Source organism: Penicillium cataractarum (assembly GCF_028827025.1).
Source record: "Penicillium cataractarum strain IBT 29864 chromosome Unknown utg000002l, whole genome shotgun sequence".
NCBI lineage: Eukaryota > Fungi > Ascomycota > Eurotiomycetes > Eurotiales > Aspergillaceae > Penicillium > Penicillium cataractarum.
Genome location: NW_026622738.1, coordinates 4,103,010 through 4,120,439, shown reverse-complemented (window position 1 = coordinate 4,120,439; position 17,430 = coordinate 4,103,010). Strand labels below are relative to the sequence as shown.

The window sequence follows — 17,430 nt, the reverse complement described above, 5'->3', positions numbered from 1 at the left end:
TTTACAATTCTTTCATTCTTAGTCTAATCACCAGAAAAAAAAAGAAACCAAAAAAGTCAAATCTTCGTTTGTTTCGGGTTCCTCTCTCTATTATTATCGCGAAATAATCAGCGGCGGGTTCATCATTCCTTTTTGACTCAACCCGGTCCCCGTTTCTCCACCTTCGATCTTCGCCCTTTCTCCCCCTCCCTTTCCCCCAGTTGTTTGTGTGGTGGATTTTCGCTTTCGGGTTGCTCCCTGTTACTTTCACCTTTTGGTCCTACAATCCTGTTCGGTGACACAATGGCGAGCGTCAAGGATACCGTTAAGGAAACGCTGGTCGGCAGCACAGAGGCCCCCGAGCTGTCACACCAGGCCCGCTCCAACTTCTTGCGCCACGCGCAGAAGGATGAAAATGGCGAGTTGTTCATGGCCGAGGATGATTTCATTAATGCCGTTGCTCCTAAGCAGGAGGACTATGTGAGTATCGCCGTTGCATCTTCTTTTCAATCCCTCTCTCTATTGCCTCGTTCTCGTTCCCTCGCATCGAAGTCCGAACACGTCGAGACCTTGACACCTGGCTAACCCACCTCACCAATTCAGCACAAAATCAAGCGCGAGCAATATGGCATCCTCTTCCGAGTGGCAGACCGACGGAGATCCGGCAAGCTGAGCCTGTCCGACTGGGCTACCTTCGAGAACCTCCTTGCGAAGCCCGATGCAGAGTACGAGATTGCGTTCCGCCTGTTCGACCTCGACGGCAGCGGTACCGTGAAATGGGAGACCGTCAAAGGAATGTATAATTTGACCAAGAGTGCCGACAGCATCCCCTTCGACTGGAACTCAGAATGGGCCTCTTTGTATACCGGCCGCACCAAGTCGCGCCACGATATGACCTACCCCCAATTCTCCCAGATGCTGCGCGGCCTGCAGGGCGAGCGCATCCGTCAGGCCTTCCACATCTTCGACAAAGACGGCGATGGCTACATTGAGCCCGAGGACTTCCAGCGCATCATCCTGGAGACCTCCCAGCACAAGCTCTCCGACCACCTGCTCGAGAACCTGCCTACTCTGTGCAACATTTCGACTAGCAACAAGATCTCCTACGCCATCGTCCGCGCTTTCCAGAACATTATGCGCGAGATGGACATTATCGATCTGATCGTCCGTGAGGCCACCCTCAAGAGCGGCGACGGCAAGATCACCCGCTCCGATTTCCTGAACGAGGCCGCCCGTGTCACCCGCTTCTCCCTGTTCACCCCCTTGGAGGCGGACATTCTCTTCCACTTTGCTGGTCTGGATGCGCCCTCCGGCCGTCTGTCCCAAAAGGACTTTGCTAAGGTCATTGACGCCTCATGGCGCATCCCTATCGCAGTCGCGGGCCAGGCGGCAGAGGCGGCAGCCGCAAAGACCAAGAGCTTCCTGCACGGTCTGTTGGAGTCGGCGCACCACTTTGCTCTGGGTAGTTTGGCCGGTGCTTTCGGTGCCTTTATGGTGTACCCTATTGATCTGGTCAAGACCCGTATGCAGAACCAGCGGTCCAGTCTCCCCGGTGAACGCCTCTACAACAACTCCCTCGACTGCGCGAGGAAGGTTATCCGGAACGAGGGTTTCCTTGGCCTGTACTCGGGTGTTATCCCGCAGTTGATCGGTGTCGCCCCGGAGAAGGCTATCAAGCTGACCGTCAACGATCTCGTTCGTGGCACCTTCACGGACAAGGATACTGGCAAGATCTGGTATGCTCATGAGATTCTCGCTGGTGGTACTGCCGGTGCTTGTCAAGTGGTGAGTTTTGAACACAAATATCCATGAATGCTGATCGTTTTTGACGTTAACAATTTCTTTCTTTTCAGGTTTTCACCAATCCTCTGGAGATTGTCAAGATTCGTCTGCAGGTCCAGGGTGAGATTGCCAAGAACGTCGAGGGAGCTCCTCGCCGCTCTGCCCTCTGGATCGTGAAGAACCTCGGTCTCGTGGGTCTATACAAGGGTGCCAGCGCCTGTCTACTTCGTGATGGTAAGAGCAATCACCTATAAATGAGTATTGACAAGGATCTGACAGTCAACAGTGCCTTTCTCCGCCATCTACTTCCCCACATACGCCCACCTGAAGTCCGACTTCTTCGGCGAAACCGCCACCAACAAGCTGGGCGTCGTTCAACTCCTGACTGCCGGTGCCATCGCCGGTATGCCCGCCGCCTACCTGACCACCCCCTGCGACGTGATCAAGACCCGTCTGCAGGTCGAAGCCCGCAAGGGTGAGACGAAATACACCGGTCTGCGCCACTGCGCCACAACGGTGTGGAAGGAGGAAGGTCTCAAGGCCTTCTTCAAGGGTGGTCCAGCCCGTATCCTGCGTTCCTCACCGCAGTTCGGTTTCACCCTGGCCGCCTACGAAGTCCTCCAGAAGATGCTCCCCCTGCCCGGCGCCGAACACGAGGTCTCCCCCACCGGCCAGGTCGAGCCCGGCGTCGGTCTCCAGGGTGCCAAGGCTCCCCTGCCTTACCTCCGCTCAAGGAACGCGCTGAAGCTCATCCTGGATGTGGACCAGAACATCGGCCGAGTGCAGGTCCCTCGCTCCGAGAACTGGCCCAAATTCATGCAGGCTTCTAAGCAGTGATTGTGTGTCCCTGTCCCTGTCTTTGGTTACATAGCGATATGATTTTCAAACTTTCCGGGGTTGCGTGCCTTGATGTTTCTTTTACCATTTGTGTCTCGTCTCCATCCATTTAGCATCAAATGTTTCTTTTCATGTTCCTACTCGGTTTTTCTTTTGTCTTTTTCACGGCCTGTTCATCTTGGGGTGGTTCTCCATGTCTTGCATGGCTCCCCTTTATTTTCGTTTTTCTCATTGAATTCTTCTGTGCTAAAAGAATCCGGGGAGCTTGTGTTGGCTTGGATATTCTTGATCCTGTTCCAGGCTCAGGTTCAGATCCTGCCTACCCCAACTGCATGATTCATCTCTCTCATCCCCGGCGTGGGCTGGGGGTTGCACTGTACTGTATCAAAAAGGATAGATTCTGGGAAGAAAAGGATGGTGAAGGCTATATATAGATTTGGGGTTGGTCGGTTGGTTCCCTGGTTGTGTGGGAGATGTGTGATGCCTGGTCTTGGTTCTTGGATCGTTGTGTGCAGCGCTTGGGTCCTGGTAGGACTTGGGTTTCTGTGTTGTACTTAGATCTAGAGTGATAGATTCGGATTTTCCTGTTCAAAGTTTATTCCCCTTGTTGTTGTAGATGTGAGATGGTTGGAGGGACTGTAGCAGATGTATAAAAGTGTACGTAGGAGGTCATTTGGTGGAATTGTGATGGTAGTCCCTGTCTGGGACTGGTATATACAAGTATAATACATGAGATTGAAGATCCGTTGTCGAGATGATATGTCGAGAGGGTATTGGAAGCTCGCAAGCCAATGCGTAGCTCCAGTTCGTAGGTTGAGAGGAGTGTCCTCGAGAAGCTCTTCACGATCGATAATCCTCGACGCATTACTAGTATAGGCCTCGTAGGTTGAGCTCCTGATCACCCATATTGCACCTCGAGGAAGTCTCTCGACTCCTGAAATTGGTTGCTCAAACATAATTTTGTGATATCCTCTTCCTAGAAGAAGTTCACCTTGCGTGTCGACTGCGTCTTCTTCGTAGTCTCATTATCACCCGCCGTATCAGAGACATTCGAGTCCTTCTTTTCCGGCTCCGGCGTAACCTTCTCCTGTTCCTTCGCAGCCTTTTGTTGCGAATGCCACTGGGCATCCTCCTGCTCAATCTGCCGTAGAACTGCAAGCCACGAAAAAAAGTCAGTATACATCCATATCCACATCTACCAAAACCTCCACAACCATCATTAACATACCATCCTCCCACTCCAACTCCTTCCCCTCATCCCCGGTCCCCAACAACTTCTCCACATCAACCTCCTCCCCCTTTTGCACCCTCTCAATAACCTCCTTCAACAACTCAATCTTGGCATCCGCAGACCGTCGGTACGCCGCATACCCATTCTTCAGCGTCAACAGTCGAATCGCCTGCGACCCGATCAACGTAAACATCACAATGTAAAACGTAGCAGGGTTCCACTCCTTCGATTCGCCGGGCTTGCGCGACTTGCGGTTCCGGATAAACCGTGGTACCATCGCTGTCCAGACAGAGCTATCTGCGATCTTGGGCAGACGCTCGGATGTAGCGTAGGTTCGGGTGCGGGGTGCGCGACATGGGGTCGTGATTGTGTAGGGAGACGGCGATGGGTGGGAGAGGAGGTTGCGCGTTAGGCCTGAGGGCCTTATTCGGAGTGGTAGCCTCATTGTTGTGTGTGGATTGTGAGTGAGTCTTGCTGCTTGTATATCGCTGGAAAGACGCGGGTTCAAAAGTGAAAGATGCTTTGGTGCCTGAGGCTGTAAGGCATATATCCCTGATTCGGTATAGCGTGTACTGTTGCTGCGACAACACGGCCGTTTGGCGGTTCCCACGCAGTCTAGCCGGTGATATCAGCACAGCTCCATTTTGAGAGTCCAATTTCAAGATTCGCAGTCCGACTGTGAACAACCCCCCCGCGCGCCATGGCGGTTACCGTCCTACCACCCAGCTCGATATCCGAGTCCGTCAAACAAGCCGTACGATCAACATCCACATGCTCCGACGCAACCGTGTTGTCCCTCCAAACATTGCTCCGCGGATCGAGTAAGGCGCCCGAGAAGCCTGTACGACGGAATACGAAGACTACGAAAGAACCCGCTCCAACGACAAGTCGCGCGAAGACATCTAGGACGGTTAAGACGCGAACTGGCAATGAGACGGGGTTGTCACTTGTTGACCACGATGGTCCCGCGTTGTCGCCTCAGGAGAAGCTCGTGCTTGCTACGGAGGTGTTCAATGGGACGCTGAAGACATTGACCGACGCGTCGAAGGGGCCGACTAACAAACGTCAAGCTGCTCTACCGGATAACGTCTCGATAAAGTCTGGGAGGACGAATGGGTCGGCCGCGGACAAGGGGGTCGTTTCGGCTGCTGAATGCGCGAGACTAGCTCTCGCGACTCTACGAGCTTTAAAGAACGAACAGAAATCATCGAGCGAATTACCGAATATGCAACTCGAGCAGGGCGCGTGCGTGTTAGCTGGGAAATTGATCTCGCTGGGATTAACCGAGATGGCGTGCAAGGAACTTCGATCTTTGAAGAGGAGGATACAACAACATCTGGATGCGAGACAGGCTGGGAAAAAAGCTGTGTCTACGAGGGATGGCGCGGATGAAGATGCTGGCAAGGAACGGATGTCTGATCTTCTTACGTTTTCGAATATCGCCAATGCGGAGTCGTTGTATGGATTGTTGGTTTCGTACCATGCGAATGCGATGCGACTTCTTGTTGCGGAGAAGAAACCCTCGACTAACGAACGGCTCGTTCCTTTCCTGCAGCTTTCTGATCAGAGCAGTCCCGCATATATCATTCTTGCGGCTATGGAATCTGGGAATTTGAGCAGCGACAAGGCCGCTCTTCAACTACAGCTCCTCTCGAATACGGTGCTGTCTCTATGCGCCAGCAAGTCTTCCTCCACCGATGAATCGACACCCAAAGACGCGTTGAAACCAATCACATCCCTAAATTTACAACTTCTATCTCTCGAAATTCGTTGCTTGGGCTGGAAAACATCTGGCCATGTCTGCGATGAAAACAAGGAAATGATTGACCCGCTCCTGCGCTATCTGGGCGCGTTCTCTCATCGCAGTAAGGAGATTGCCAAGGCTGAATTCGCGGCAATTTACAAGACGATCACCCGGATTCAGGCTTCAATGACGGAAGTCAAGAAACAGCGCCAGGAGTCCAAGGATATGAACTCGGCTGCCAAGATCATGACCATTCTTGGGCAGCTTGCTTTAGATGCTGGGTGTCTTGATGAATCGTTGAAGCTTTTCAACCAAGCGATTATACCACTTTTCAACTCTCAGAGCCTTGCTCTGGCTACTGTTCGGTGCAAAATTGCTTCTGTTCACTTCCAGGGCCTGAAGGGCTCGAAGAAGTTTCTTGATGGGGCTCTCAAGGCTACCGCAGACGCTAGTGTTGCTTTGGGGTTGCAACTACGAGGTAGTGTGAACGATTTGGACGATTTGTTGGTTGAATCTGCCAGGCTGAAGAAGCTTGCTCTGGCTTGGTTTGGTGAGACGATTACCAGATCTGCGGATAGTGATAGCGCGAAGAACGAGATTGCTTCTCAGATTCGTGAATATCTCCAAGCTTTCTTGAGGTTGCTTCGACGATATGTTGGGCGGACACCGGGGGAGGATTGTGACGAGAAGGAAGCTGAGATGTTCAAGGCTCGCATCGCCATGTCTAAGAGCATTATTCTCGCTGGCGTGGATTCGGCTGTTGCTATTGGACGATTGTCGATTATGTCTCAGAGACCGCCGTGGGATGATATGCTGCCCATTCTGACTGATTGTCATCGGCTGCTCACGAGCATCGAAGCTACGGATGGAAATGGATTAGATACATCCCTGACGGAAAGCATTGGTGCTGCACTTGTCAAACTTTCCAACCTTTATTGGTCTCGATACATCAAGGAGAAGGAAGCTGGCCAGGGCTATCGCGAGCTTTTACCCCTCCTGAAGCAGTCGACTCAGCTACTCTCTACTTGCTCGGCCAATCATCGAACGACCGCATTCGCTGCTCTCAAGTTCGAGAGGACTGCTCACCTGTACCTTGATGGTAACAGGTTTGATGACTCTGAGAAAGCATTCAAGTCTTCTATCTCAGAATACGTCGACGCGGGGACTCTTGAGGAAATTTCCAAAGGCAATGCAGGTGCTAGCCCCGGCATGCTTAATCACGACCCTCAGAGCCCTGGTTTCATGCTCAGTCGCGTGCTTTCTGCTTTCTTGAAGATGAAACTCCGAAAGAAGGGATTGAAGTCTTTGTCTGTCTATGATGACGAGGAGCTAGCCCCTGAGCGAAGAGGCATTCTCCTCGAATGGCAAATGGGTCTTCTTTGTGATCTCCATGGATATTGCCCGAGTGAGGATGACTTCCAGTCAATTCTCAGCCCGGTTGTTTCCAGTATTCTCGACATTTACTCCGCTGGACTTCACCCTATCCGACACGGCCGGGTTATCATCTCTGCTCTCCGTTTGTTGCTTGAACATCCCAATGCCATGAATGCCGATCTGATGGCAAGAATTTTGGAAGAAGGGACGGAAGCTCTTAAATGTGACAAGGGAGTCGGTCATGACACAGACTTGGCTCCATTCACGACACATATCACAAACTCTCTACGCGTTATCATTGGCTTCCATCAAGGGAAGATGGATGCAGGTGAACTAGACGACACACTTTCCTCTTGGTCCTCCATGGTTCGCCAGTGCCCCGACTCGAAATCACTGTCTCTTTGCATCGCGGATACCAATTACTGGGTTCTTCAGCTGAAGGCTTTGGTTGACTACACCGAGATACACGGCCTTTGGAAAGCTCAGCTCTCTGCTCTAGAGTTGATTCTTCGCGCAGCAGAGCTTCTTCAATCGGGAGACATCTCGGATGGAATTGTCATCCTTGCTCGCCTAGTGCTGCAACACTGTCGTCTTGGCCATTGTCAAAAGGCTGGGGACTTGCTCGCTCGTGGCGAACAGTATCTCGCCAAGAATCAGGTCTCCTTGCTGGCGACTATTTCTTACAAACTCGCTCGGGTTGAGTATCTGCTTGAGACGGGGGAAATTGAGAAAGCGGCGGCGACTCTTACCGCGGCCAGAATGCTTTACCAAAAGGGTCAGAGCTCGGACGAGCTCAACAATTTAAACGTCTTGTCCAAGATTTCGTGGGAACGGTTGATTGCAGATGCTGCCTTTGTGCAGTCTCGGCTATCTACCGCTCAGGGTTCAATGACTCACGCTTTGTACTTTGCCAAGTTGTCTGTGAGGTTGAATTGCCGAATCTGGGCAAAGGTGGAAAAGCTAGCTCAGAAGAAGCAAGATCGATTACAGCCTTCTAATGCAGCCTCGGATGTCGAGGCTGTCGCTGAGGGTGTGGCTAAGCTTGATCTTTCTCAGAACGGGTCTTCGCCTGATGTATCTCCCAGCTATGTTCAAGGAGCTCCGTTCTGGCCGCATCTCGGGTCTCATCATACCTGTTTGCTGAATCTGGCTACTTTGTCGGCTCATCATGGCTTGTTTCAAGATGCTATCTACTATGGAGAGCAGGCTTTGAAGATTGACAGGACACTGGATGCTAATGTGCGACTCGTTGCTGCTCAAACTCAGCTTGGCTGTTACTGGATTCTTGGTGGTCATTTGAGCGAGGGACAGGATCTTCTTGTCGCGGCTTCTGACTCGTCCAAGCAGCTTCAAACTAGCATTGAGACTGTTTCCCTCCACATGGCTCTTGCTTCTCTGTACCGGGTACAAGGACAGCACGAGAAGGCGCTTCGTCTGCTTCAAGAAGCGGAAAAAGCCATTGCGTCTGTTACCTCTTCTGATACAGTGAGCATCTCTGAAGGTCCGAGTGTTGCAGTCCTCGAGGAGAAGATGGCAAAACTGCAGGTCCGCAGCAGTAGACGCACAGCGTCGACTACTTCTGCTGCTACTGCTGCGCCTGTGCGTCGAACTCGAGCGACTAGCTCAGCTGCTACAACCCGAACCTCGAAGAAGACCTCTACTGCCAAGACACCAATGCCTGAAGTCCAATCCAACTCCCTTCTCCGATTGAAGGGCGACGTCCTTCGGCAGCAAGCCGATTGCCTACGTGCACTTCGTGACTTTGACCGCTCTGCCCAAACCCTCACCGAAGCCCGACAATGCGCAGTTGCCCGCGAGAGCAAAGTCTCCATCGAAATCGGCGAAAGCGAACATCTCCTCGCGGACGCAATCCGCCATTTCGCCAGCCACGCCGTATATTGTGTTCTCCCGGAATCTACAATCTCCCTCCCGTCGCTCACGTCCCCAGTCAAGGGAGGAGAAGAGCCAGCACCGCAACCTGCAAAGCCTACGGCTACAAAGAGAACCCGCGCTCCGGCCAAGACGACGCGTGCCAAGGCGCAGAAGGCTAGCGAGGACTTTTCCATTATGCTTTCTAAAGCGAGCGATTGTCTCAGGAGTGTTTTTGCTGATGCTACTGTTCTTGGGTCGACTCTTGAGAGTCACGCTGCGTCGCGTCTTATGAGTCGGATCTCTATGCTTTCGCATGCTACTACCCCGGGAGGTCCTGCTACTTGGGCGCAGTCGCCTGCGAACATGAATGGTTAGTCAAGATGTGAAAGAACTATTTGAGAATCAAATGCTAATTGATATGTTGTAGAAATCGGTCGTGTTGGGGCATTTGCCCGTGAACGCATGGCTATCGACTTTGACCGGCAACTGGCTGATTTTGCCGATCCACTACTGTGGCCAACTACCTCGCCTACGACCATTGAAATGAACGAAGATATTTGCACCAACTTTGCCGAGAATTATATCGACATTCTGCCAGAGAATTGGAACGTTCTCTCCTTGTCATTGAGCGCAGATCGCACTGAATTTGTCGTCTCCCGGCTACAAAAGAATCGCTCTCCATTCCTACTTCGACTTCCCCTGCGAAGAGGAAACTCTGACGATGATGAAGAAGAGCAGTTCACTTTTGAAGACGGCAAAGAGGAAATGCAGGAGCTTATACAACTGGCCAATCAGAGTGCGCACGCTGCGAAAGCCCAGACTAATAAGCAAATGAAGAAGGAATGGTGGAAGAACCGGGAAGCCCTTGATCGTCGAATGGAGAGTCTGCTTCAAAATATCGAGAACGTCTGGTTTGGTGGGTTCCGTGGGGTTTTCTCGCCCCTCGCACGGGATGGGGATGCCTTTGCTCGATTTGCGAATACTTTCCAAGGTATTCTTGACAAGCATTTGCCCTCTCGTCAGAAGGGAGGTAAGGCTGCCTCGCCCCGTCTTACTCTGCACCAGAATGTCGTGGAATTGTTTATTGGTCTCCGCGATCTGGAAGACCAAGAGGAACCTGAAGATATCCTGATGGATTTGCTTTATTTTGTGGTGGACATTCTTCAATTCCAGGGTGAACGCAATGCCTACGATGAGATCGACTTTGACATGATGGTCGTCGATACTCTTGATGCATTGCGAGGTTACCATGAAGCCGCGCGCGAGGAACTCGCTACTCGCCCCCCTAGTCACACAGTGCTAGTCCTCGACAAAGCCCTGCATCTATTCCCGTGGGAATCTCTTCCTTGCCTGCAAGGCTTCCCCGTTTGTAGAGTCCCATCCCTCGAATGTCTCCGCGAGCGAGTCCTCAATTTCCGTGACTCCCAATCTGGCGCTGTCATCAAGCGTACTTCAGGTTCCTACTTGCTCAATCCGACGGGTGATTTGCGCACGACACAGGAAACCTTTGAAGGGGATTTATCGAAACTCGAGTCCTGGACTGGAATGGTCAATCGCGAACCCTCCGAAGATGAATTCCGCGCCTCCCTGGAGACCAAGGATTTATTCCTGTACTTCGGTCACGGTAGTGGCGCGCAGTATATTCGTGGTCGCACCGTCAAGCGGCTGACCAAGTGCGCTGTCGCGTTCTTGATGGGTTGCAGCAGTGGTACTCTTACCGAAGCTGGCGAGTACGAACCCTACGGCACGCCGATGAATTACCTTCAGGCAGGTAGTCCGGCGCTGGTCGCTACGTTGTGGGACGTGACTGATAAAGATATCGATCGGTTTGCGACGTCTACGTTTGATACGTGGGGTCTCGTGGAGAAGAAGGTGAAGACTTGTCGTGATGGTGATGCTGGTTTGGATACGGCGGTTGCTGGGGCGAGAGCGTCGTGTGTGTTGAAGTATTTGAATGGAGCTGCACCTGTGGTGTATGGAGTTCCGGTGTTTTTGGATTGATCGGAGGGTGGTAGTTGGTTTTTCTGTGTACATTATTTTGTTCGATTGTCTTGTTTCATAGATATGGGCGCTGGGATTTGATCTTTTGTTCTCATATACATACCCATATTCATACATTTTGACCGTTGTTCTGTGATGAGTGTCTGGTAACCAGTCTATCTCTACTTGGATAGTCATCGTAGGTATCCAAACAGCTTGTCCATCCACCATATCCAATCCAAGGATCTTCAATAACAATACTCCAATAACAATACTCTCCCAGAAATGCGGGAACTAAGTCGATAGTTATACCCAACTCCTCACCCGCTAAAAGCGGCAATACAATCCGGCAACAAGTCGAGTGGAGCTTCCCCTCATGCGGGACAAAAAACCCCGCGCAAAAAACGTCAGTTCACTTTCTTCCTATTTATCTTCTTCTTTACCCCCCGTCCATCCCATCTCTCCCATCAAATACCCCTCTCTGCACAATTCTACCCACCATGTCCGGTGTCACTGAAAAGGCTCGCATCGCCTCCTTCGGCGGTAAGCTCCTCAAGCTCAGCCACAATGCCACCACCACTCGCTGCGAAATGTCTTTCAACTTGTACCTGCCGCCCGGTGCTACGGAAAGTTCGGCGGCCAAGGTCCCCGTGTTGATTTATTTGTCTGGATTGACTTGTACGGCGGAGAATTGCTCGGAGAAGGGCTTTTTCCAGCATGGTGCCAGTAAGAAGGGTATTGCTGTGTTGTACCCGGATACTAGCCCTCGTATGTGATCCCCTAGCCTCCTATTGGTCCCTAGTGGTACTGATTGGAGGGAAACTGACGTTTTTGATCGGTTGCTAATCCGTTGATAGGCGGTTTGAACATTGAGGGCGAGAATGATGCTTATGATTTCGGTTCTGGCGCCGGTTTCTACGTTGATGCTACCAAGGCTCCGTATGACCAGGGCTACAATATGTATAGCTATGTCACTGAGGAATTGCCCGAGGTTGTCTTCAAGGCGTTCCCGCAGTTGGATGCTAGCAGGGTTAGCATTACTGGTCACAGTATGGGTGGTCACGGTGCTCTTACTCTGGTGAGTATACTTGTTTCTTCTTTCTCTTTTTTTTTTTTTACGATTTCTGAGAGCATTGCCCTCATACTCCCTCCCTGGCTATCCTCTAATTAACCCATCTAGTTCCTCCGCAACCCCGGCAAATACAAATCCGTCTCGGCCTTTGCCCCGATTACCAACCCCATCAACTGTCCCTGGGGCCAAAAGGCCTTCAACGGCTACTTCGGCGAGGACCAACAGGAGAAGTGGAAGGAGCACGACGCCACGGAACTCCTGAAGAAATGGAACGGTCCCGAGCTGGATATTCTAATTGACGTGGTACGCAGGAAACCCCCCCCCCCCCCTCTCTTAACACCAAGACCTAACACCAAGCTAACGTGTTCATGATTCCAGGGCACCGGCGACAACTTCTACAAGCAGGGCCAACTCCTACCGGAGAACTTCCAAGCCGCCGCCGACGCAGCAGGTCTCAAGGGCGTGAACATTCGGTACCAGCCTGATTACGACCACTCATATTACACTATGGCCACTTTTGCGGATGACCACATCGAGCATGCGGCCAAGTATCTCAAATAGTGTGTGACCTCCTCCTCCTTGTCGTCGTTTTCCTTTATTTTGTCATGGTTATTTCGGGGGTTGTATAGATGGGATATTTATACCTGGGATGGAACGGGCTGCTATACCCGGCATTTCATAGGTGTGAACATGAATTTGAACTCGAATTTGATCATGACTGGCACTACAACGGATTCTGATTCTTGTTGATTTTGATTCAAGTCGGCGCCAACACGTTGTCAAGTCGGTTATTTGAGGGGGCTGATACGCAAAATTGGGGGTGATAGATGTGAGGGATATCGGCTTTGCGATGATAGGAATGAATTGATGTCTTATGTTTATCCTATATGGCTACTTATGAAAGTGTCTGGGTAATCTGTCTCCGTGGATTGGGGAGAAACCCGTTTATTCGTATTTACTTAAGCCAGCTTAAACCATTTAACTACCGATCTCCAGTCCATACCACGATTATGGCTTTCAATATCCGCTATATCTTCAACGGGGTCATGAGAACGACGAACATGAAGAGAAGAAAACACCCATGATGCGATGCGAATGCGCCACAGTGTGAAAAAAAAATAGAACGCAGACACGCTATGTACTCAAGATATTGTAGAAGGGGGGTACGCTTTTTGTTGAGTTCTTGAATTTGATTGCTACTCCAATCCATTTCTTTTTGAAATTCTTTTTTTTTCGTTGATAGTGGGACATGTCGGATGAGAATAATATGGTATCCATGAGAAGAGGGCACAGATGAAAATATAGATGGCATGAATGGGGGGGGGGCTTTTATTTCGACAGCCTGCCCTGGCCTGCCTCGGTGACGGACTTTTCTCGTTCGTCGTACCTCAGGTCAGGTCGGGTCAGATCTGGACGGTGCGAGGACAGACATCACCTCGTTACTCGGTCTCGTCAAAACAGAAATATGATATGGCATGGGGGAATCTAAAAAGCAGGAGAGAAGGAAAATGACGATGGTCGTGGATGATGAGAGAGGAGAGGAGGGGATTATGCGCTCAATCGCTGGATGAATGACTAGATAGTGAAGCGAGGTTAGTATAAGAGATGCTTCGCTTAGATGTTAGAGTTCGCCTTACTGGGAAGAATTGCCGGAACCCCTTCATGTCCAGCTGGCTGAGTGCCGTCAAGAATTCTTCAATCAGGTCACCGCCCATGCCCATGCCGGGCAGCTCCTGAGTCCGCAAGTATTGAACATATTCCATACCCGTCTTAAGGTAGATTGTGCGCTGCAGTGCACCCGCTTCGGCAAGAACTTGCTTAGCAAGAGCATCTTTAGAGTTGAAGGATGGAGTGGTAGGGAGGGCCCAGCACAGGGGCGAGAGACGGCTGATCATGAATCCGCCGAATCCAGGAAGTGCCGTTTGAGTGGATGCGGCACCATTGGTAGCTCCGGGAGCAATATCGGGACCACCCCAGGCGCTACCCATCCTAGAAAGAACGGAGAAGGCCATCTTGGCGGTGGTAAAGTCGTCAATGTCCTTGGCAAAGTGCTCGATGGTGGTAATGACGGTTTCGAAAATGGGTTGGTTTCCTATGAAAGGTCAGGCTTAAACTGGATTGGACAGGAGATCATTGAATGACTTACTCTCGCTAATTATCACAGCTCCAAGGTCATTGTTCAACACGGCGAGCAGGAAGTTCAGGTATTCACGCTTGAGTTCAGCAAGCTGAATCTCATCGTCGGTACCCGTAGTAGGATCCGCGATGCTTGAAAAGACGCGCTGCAGGAAGGGAGTCAAAAGAGTATCAAGAATGCTGTAGATCTCGCTCTTGAATCCGAAGATGACCTGGTCCAAAAGACGCAGGAAAAGGGCCATCTCATCTCGCGAAGAGGTCTGGGTCAGGAGGCCATCGATCCAACGAGGAAGCTGGGGCAAGATGCGGGCACCCAGAACGCCGATCAGCCGGGAGAAGGCAAAGCGAGCGGCAGTCCGGATATTGAACGAGGTTTTGAGAGACTCCAGGGAGACCAAGGTTGCCTCTGCCACTTGACAGAAACACTCGGAGACTTCGGGCGCAGGCAAACTGCCTGGGGGGTTGGTGGTAGGAGCAAGAGTTCCCAAGGCCATGATATCGTGGTGGATCTGCAACAAGGCCCGTTCATCGTTGGACTTGGCAGCTGCAAGATTGCGCTCCATATCGGCGAAAATGGGGTTCACAACCGACTGAATGTAGAGAACCTGCTTATCCACAGGCACGCTGTTGGTCGAGCAGATGACGCCGACAGCCTCGAAGAGGTAGAGTTGGCTATTGAAAACGGCATCTGCGGAGCCCTCATGATCCTCGGACGACATTTCATCGCCATCTTCGCCTTCAGACGGAAGCTCGGCTTGGATGACCAAGAGATCGCCCAAAGCCTCGACAACGGTTTGTGCCACGTTGCCAATGAAGCCCCGTAGCTGCTTCACTAACCGTTGGAAGAGGTACCATGAGCGAGTCTTCACTTTGCGGTTCGTATGGTGGACAAGCTGGAGGAAGCTTTCCAGAACGCCGGGGATGAGCTGTGCATGGTGCTGGAAGAACGAGCTGTAACGAACGCAAATCTCCATGTATTGGAGTTGTGTGGCAGGGTGGGTGAATGATCGGATGTCAGACTCGACCATTCCAAGCATCATCTCAATGAGGCGCATGGCAGCAGGGCCAGTAGGTGCGCCCTTTGCGTACAAACCACCAGCCTTGACAGCCAGGTCACCAAACAAGAACATCTCATGAAGAGCCAGATCCAGGTCACGCCAATCAATCTGGCCGCCAGAGGCACGCAAGTTTTCGAATGTCGTTCCCACCACTTCCGAGATGGCATCAATGTATAGCTGCTCGTCGGCAGAGGCAATAATCTGCTGCAGAACACCCAGCCGCTTACGCAACTCCTGGAACTCTGCCTCGTCGGTCTGTTCATCCTCGTCGCCCCAGTTGGAGGTTTCATCGTACCGCATTTTCGCAACGATCGCCTTCAAGATTGGGAGGAGAATGGCCTTGTTGCGAGCTTCCAAAGAAGGGTCGGCCTTGGAAACCTTTCGGATGTAGGTGAGCATGTCGTTGACACAGGGAATCACAGTCGAGCAGACTTCGTCGTATTCATCGGAGAAGAATCGCAAAATGTGAGGCAGGAAAACCTGAAGAAGATCGTTCGCCTTGTCCTTCACAGCGCCAGAGTCGGTCTCGAGGACCCGCACAATATCCATCACGGTAATATTCACAAGCTTAGCGACAGTTTCGGCCAGATCGGTATCGTACTTGAAGGTAAATCGGTTCTCGCGTAACGGGGGGCTGTTAGAAAGCTGAGTGACGATCGAGTCGAGGTTGAGGAAGATGATCATTTCGATCTTGTCGGCAGGCTTCATCTTCTTGCCAATGATCTCGGTAAAGACATCCACGGCAGCATCCCGAACCCGCTGCTCACCCTCGCGCAATTCCTGCTTCTCCGCCCGGCCCAGCTGCTGGAAGAGAAGGTCCAACATTGTCTGATTCACGACCAGCCCAATGTCAATCCAGCTGACCCAGCTGCCCACGGCCTTCAAGCACATCTCGACCACTGTGTCATCGGCATCCCGCCATGCCGACAAAATCTCCTGCCACGAGCTGGCAATCTTCTGCATGTCCCGTTCTCGGATCAAATCCTTCAGACTGTTCGCCTTGTCCTGCTCTCCACGCGATCTCGAGACCAAAACATCGCCGATCTCCTCGTGGATCGAATTCACCACACGCAAGTAAAAGACGATTCCGAGTGCGTTGTCGCGGGACGAGCTCGCGGAGCTCTTATAGGTGAGGCTGAGAAGGTCATCGAAACAGCTCTCCCAGCCATTGGCGTAGAGTGCGGAAAAGAGAAAAGTGATGGTCTGTGCAATTTTGTTCTGAATGTAAGGTGCATCGGGCTGGGCGGTGCCGTCGGGGCCATAGACATTGCGGAGGTAGTTCATCAATCCATCTCGCACGACGACCAACGAGGGCAGATCGATTAACCCTGTCTGTGCAGCGCTATTGACAATTTCCAAGCTCGCATGTCGCACGATCTCGGGCTGTGGAGGGGACTTGGTGAAGAGGCTGAGGCAGACGGGCCATCCGGAGGGATCGGAGCGGAGTTGGTTGAGGTAGTCAAAGGCTTGTGACTTTAGGGCTTGGTCGGAGGACGGATTCCAGGCGATCTCAATGGCATTTGCTACCTGGAGAGCGGACATTGTCAATACTTTCATTCGGGGTGCGAAAAAAACAAGGACCTCGGAGAGGAGGGGCGGGATGCGGTGACGGTGGACGGTGGGGGGGGTTGGAGGGGTCATGAATGGAGAATTTTGGTAGAGCTGGAAATCGCTGGAAAAACAAATTGTAAATAGCAGACTCACCTGTTCTTCCATCTTCGACCAGCCGAGCTCCGTTTTACTAGAGCGTGGGGGAAGGGAGAAGGAGGGGAGGGGGGAGTGTTCGACGGAGAGGTTGTGTTGGATCAAAATTGTTTTTCAGTGGAGGAAGAGACCATCCATGGTATCGTAATCCAATTTCCGTGCCTGGGTCCGCCCTCGCTTGCACAACGTCGACACTCCTCGAGTATTGGAGATTCGAGGAGGTGAATTCAAAGGGATATTAGAAGTGAATAATGAATGAATACTTGGGAATGTTTAATCTCAGGTTCGGAGGATTGTAAGTATCCTAATAGGGTAAGTGGCAGCGTGTTCTCCGATCGGTACCCAACCACAGCGTCATACTTGGGCTGGCCACAGGAACAATATTCATAAACTGTGGATATAGGCAGATTACCTAGGATAGATATGGTGACTGTTCTCAAGTGATCCACTAGAATAGATATACATGATCTCTAATAGCTTTGAGCTCGTAATAGCACAATTCTTCCCCAGTATGATTCCTATAGGCTGAATAGCTTCCAGAATGGACCCACTTGGACTGGAAGCTGCAAAGAATCGGGAACTGGCATTCACATCCTGACCACGTTTTGGTGTGCATAGTAGGACCGGCTATAGATTCACCAGAAGCTAGACTGATCTTCGA

The 17,430-nt window shown here is 51.5% G+C and overlaps 5 protein-coding genes across 5 annotated transcripts; 3 read left to right on the top strand and 2 right to left on the bottom strand.

Annotated features, from left to right (window-relative positions):
• Nucleotides 1–282: 282 nt before the first annotated feature.
• N7496_003518 (citrin) lies at nt 283–2,598 on the top strand (the record flags this gene model as incomplete). The annotated part of the gene is made up of 4 exons (XM_056696449.1): nt 283–459; nt 583–1,764; nt 1,833–1,995; nt 2,048–2,598. 4 exons carry the CDS (start codon nt 283–285, stop codon nt 2,596–2,598), a joined length of 2,073 nt encoding a protein of 690 aa, XP_056558661.1.
• Nucleotides 2,599–3,574: 976 nt separating this feature from the next.
• On the bottom strand, nt 3,575–4,274 carry N7496_003517 (DUF5321 domain-containing protein; the record flags this gene model as incomplete). Its single annotated transcript, XM_056696448.1, has 2 exons — nt 3,575–3,750; nt 3,827–4,274. 2 exons carry the CDS (start codon nt 4,272–4,274, stop codon nt 3,575–3,577), a joined length of 624 nt encoding a protein of 207 aa, XP_056558660.1.
• Nucleotides 4,275–4,529: 255 nt separating this feature from the next.
• On the top strand, nt 4,530–10,820 carry N7496_003516 (Separin; the record flags this gene model as incomplete). The annotated part of the gene is made up of 2 exons (XM_056696447.1): nt 4,530–9,189; nt 9,247–10,820. 2 exons carry the CDS (start codon nt 4,530–4,532, stop codon nt 10,818–10,820), a joined length of 6,234 nt encoding a protein of 2,077 aa, XP_056558659.1.
• Nucleotides 10,821–11,299: 479 nt separating this feature from the next.
• N7496_003515 (S-formylglutathione hydrolase) lies at nt 11,300–12,432 on the top strand (the record flags this gene model as incomplete). The annotated part of the gene is made up of 4 exons (XM_056696446.1): nt 11,300–11,567; nt 11,657–11,877; nt 11,980–12,174; nt 12,250–12,432. The coding sequence occupies 4 exons, from the start codon at nt 11,300–11,302 to the stop codon at nt 12,430–12,432; spliced, it is 867 nt and encodes a 288-aa protein (XP_056558658.1).
• A 987-nt stretch (nt 12,433–13,419) lies between these two features.
• On the bottom strand, nt 13,420–16,607 carry N7496_003514 (Ran GTPase-binding protein LOS1; the record flags this gene model as incomplete). Its single annotated transcript, XM_056696445.1, has 3 exons — nt 13,420–13,446; nt 13,509–13,963; nt 14,018–16,607. 3 exons carry the CDS (start codon nt 16,605–16,607, stop codon nt 13,420–13,422), a joined length of 3,072 nt encoding a protein of 1,023 aa, XP_056558657.1.
• Between the last annotated feature and the right edge of the window lie 823 nt (nt 16,608–17,430).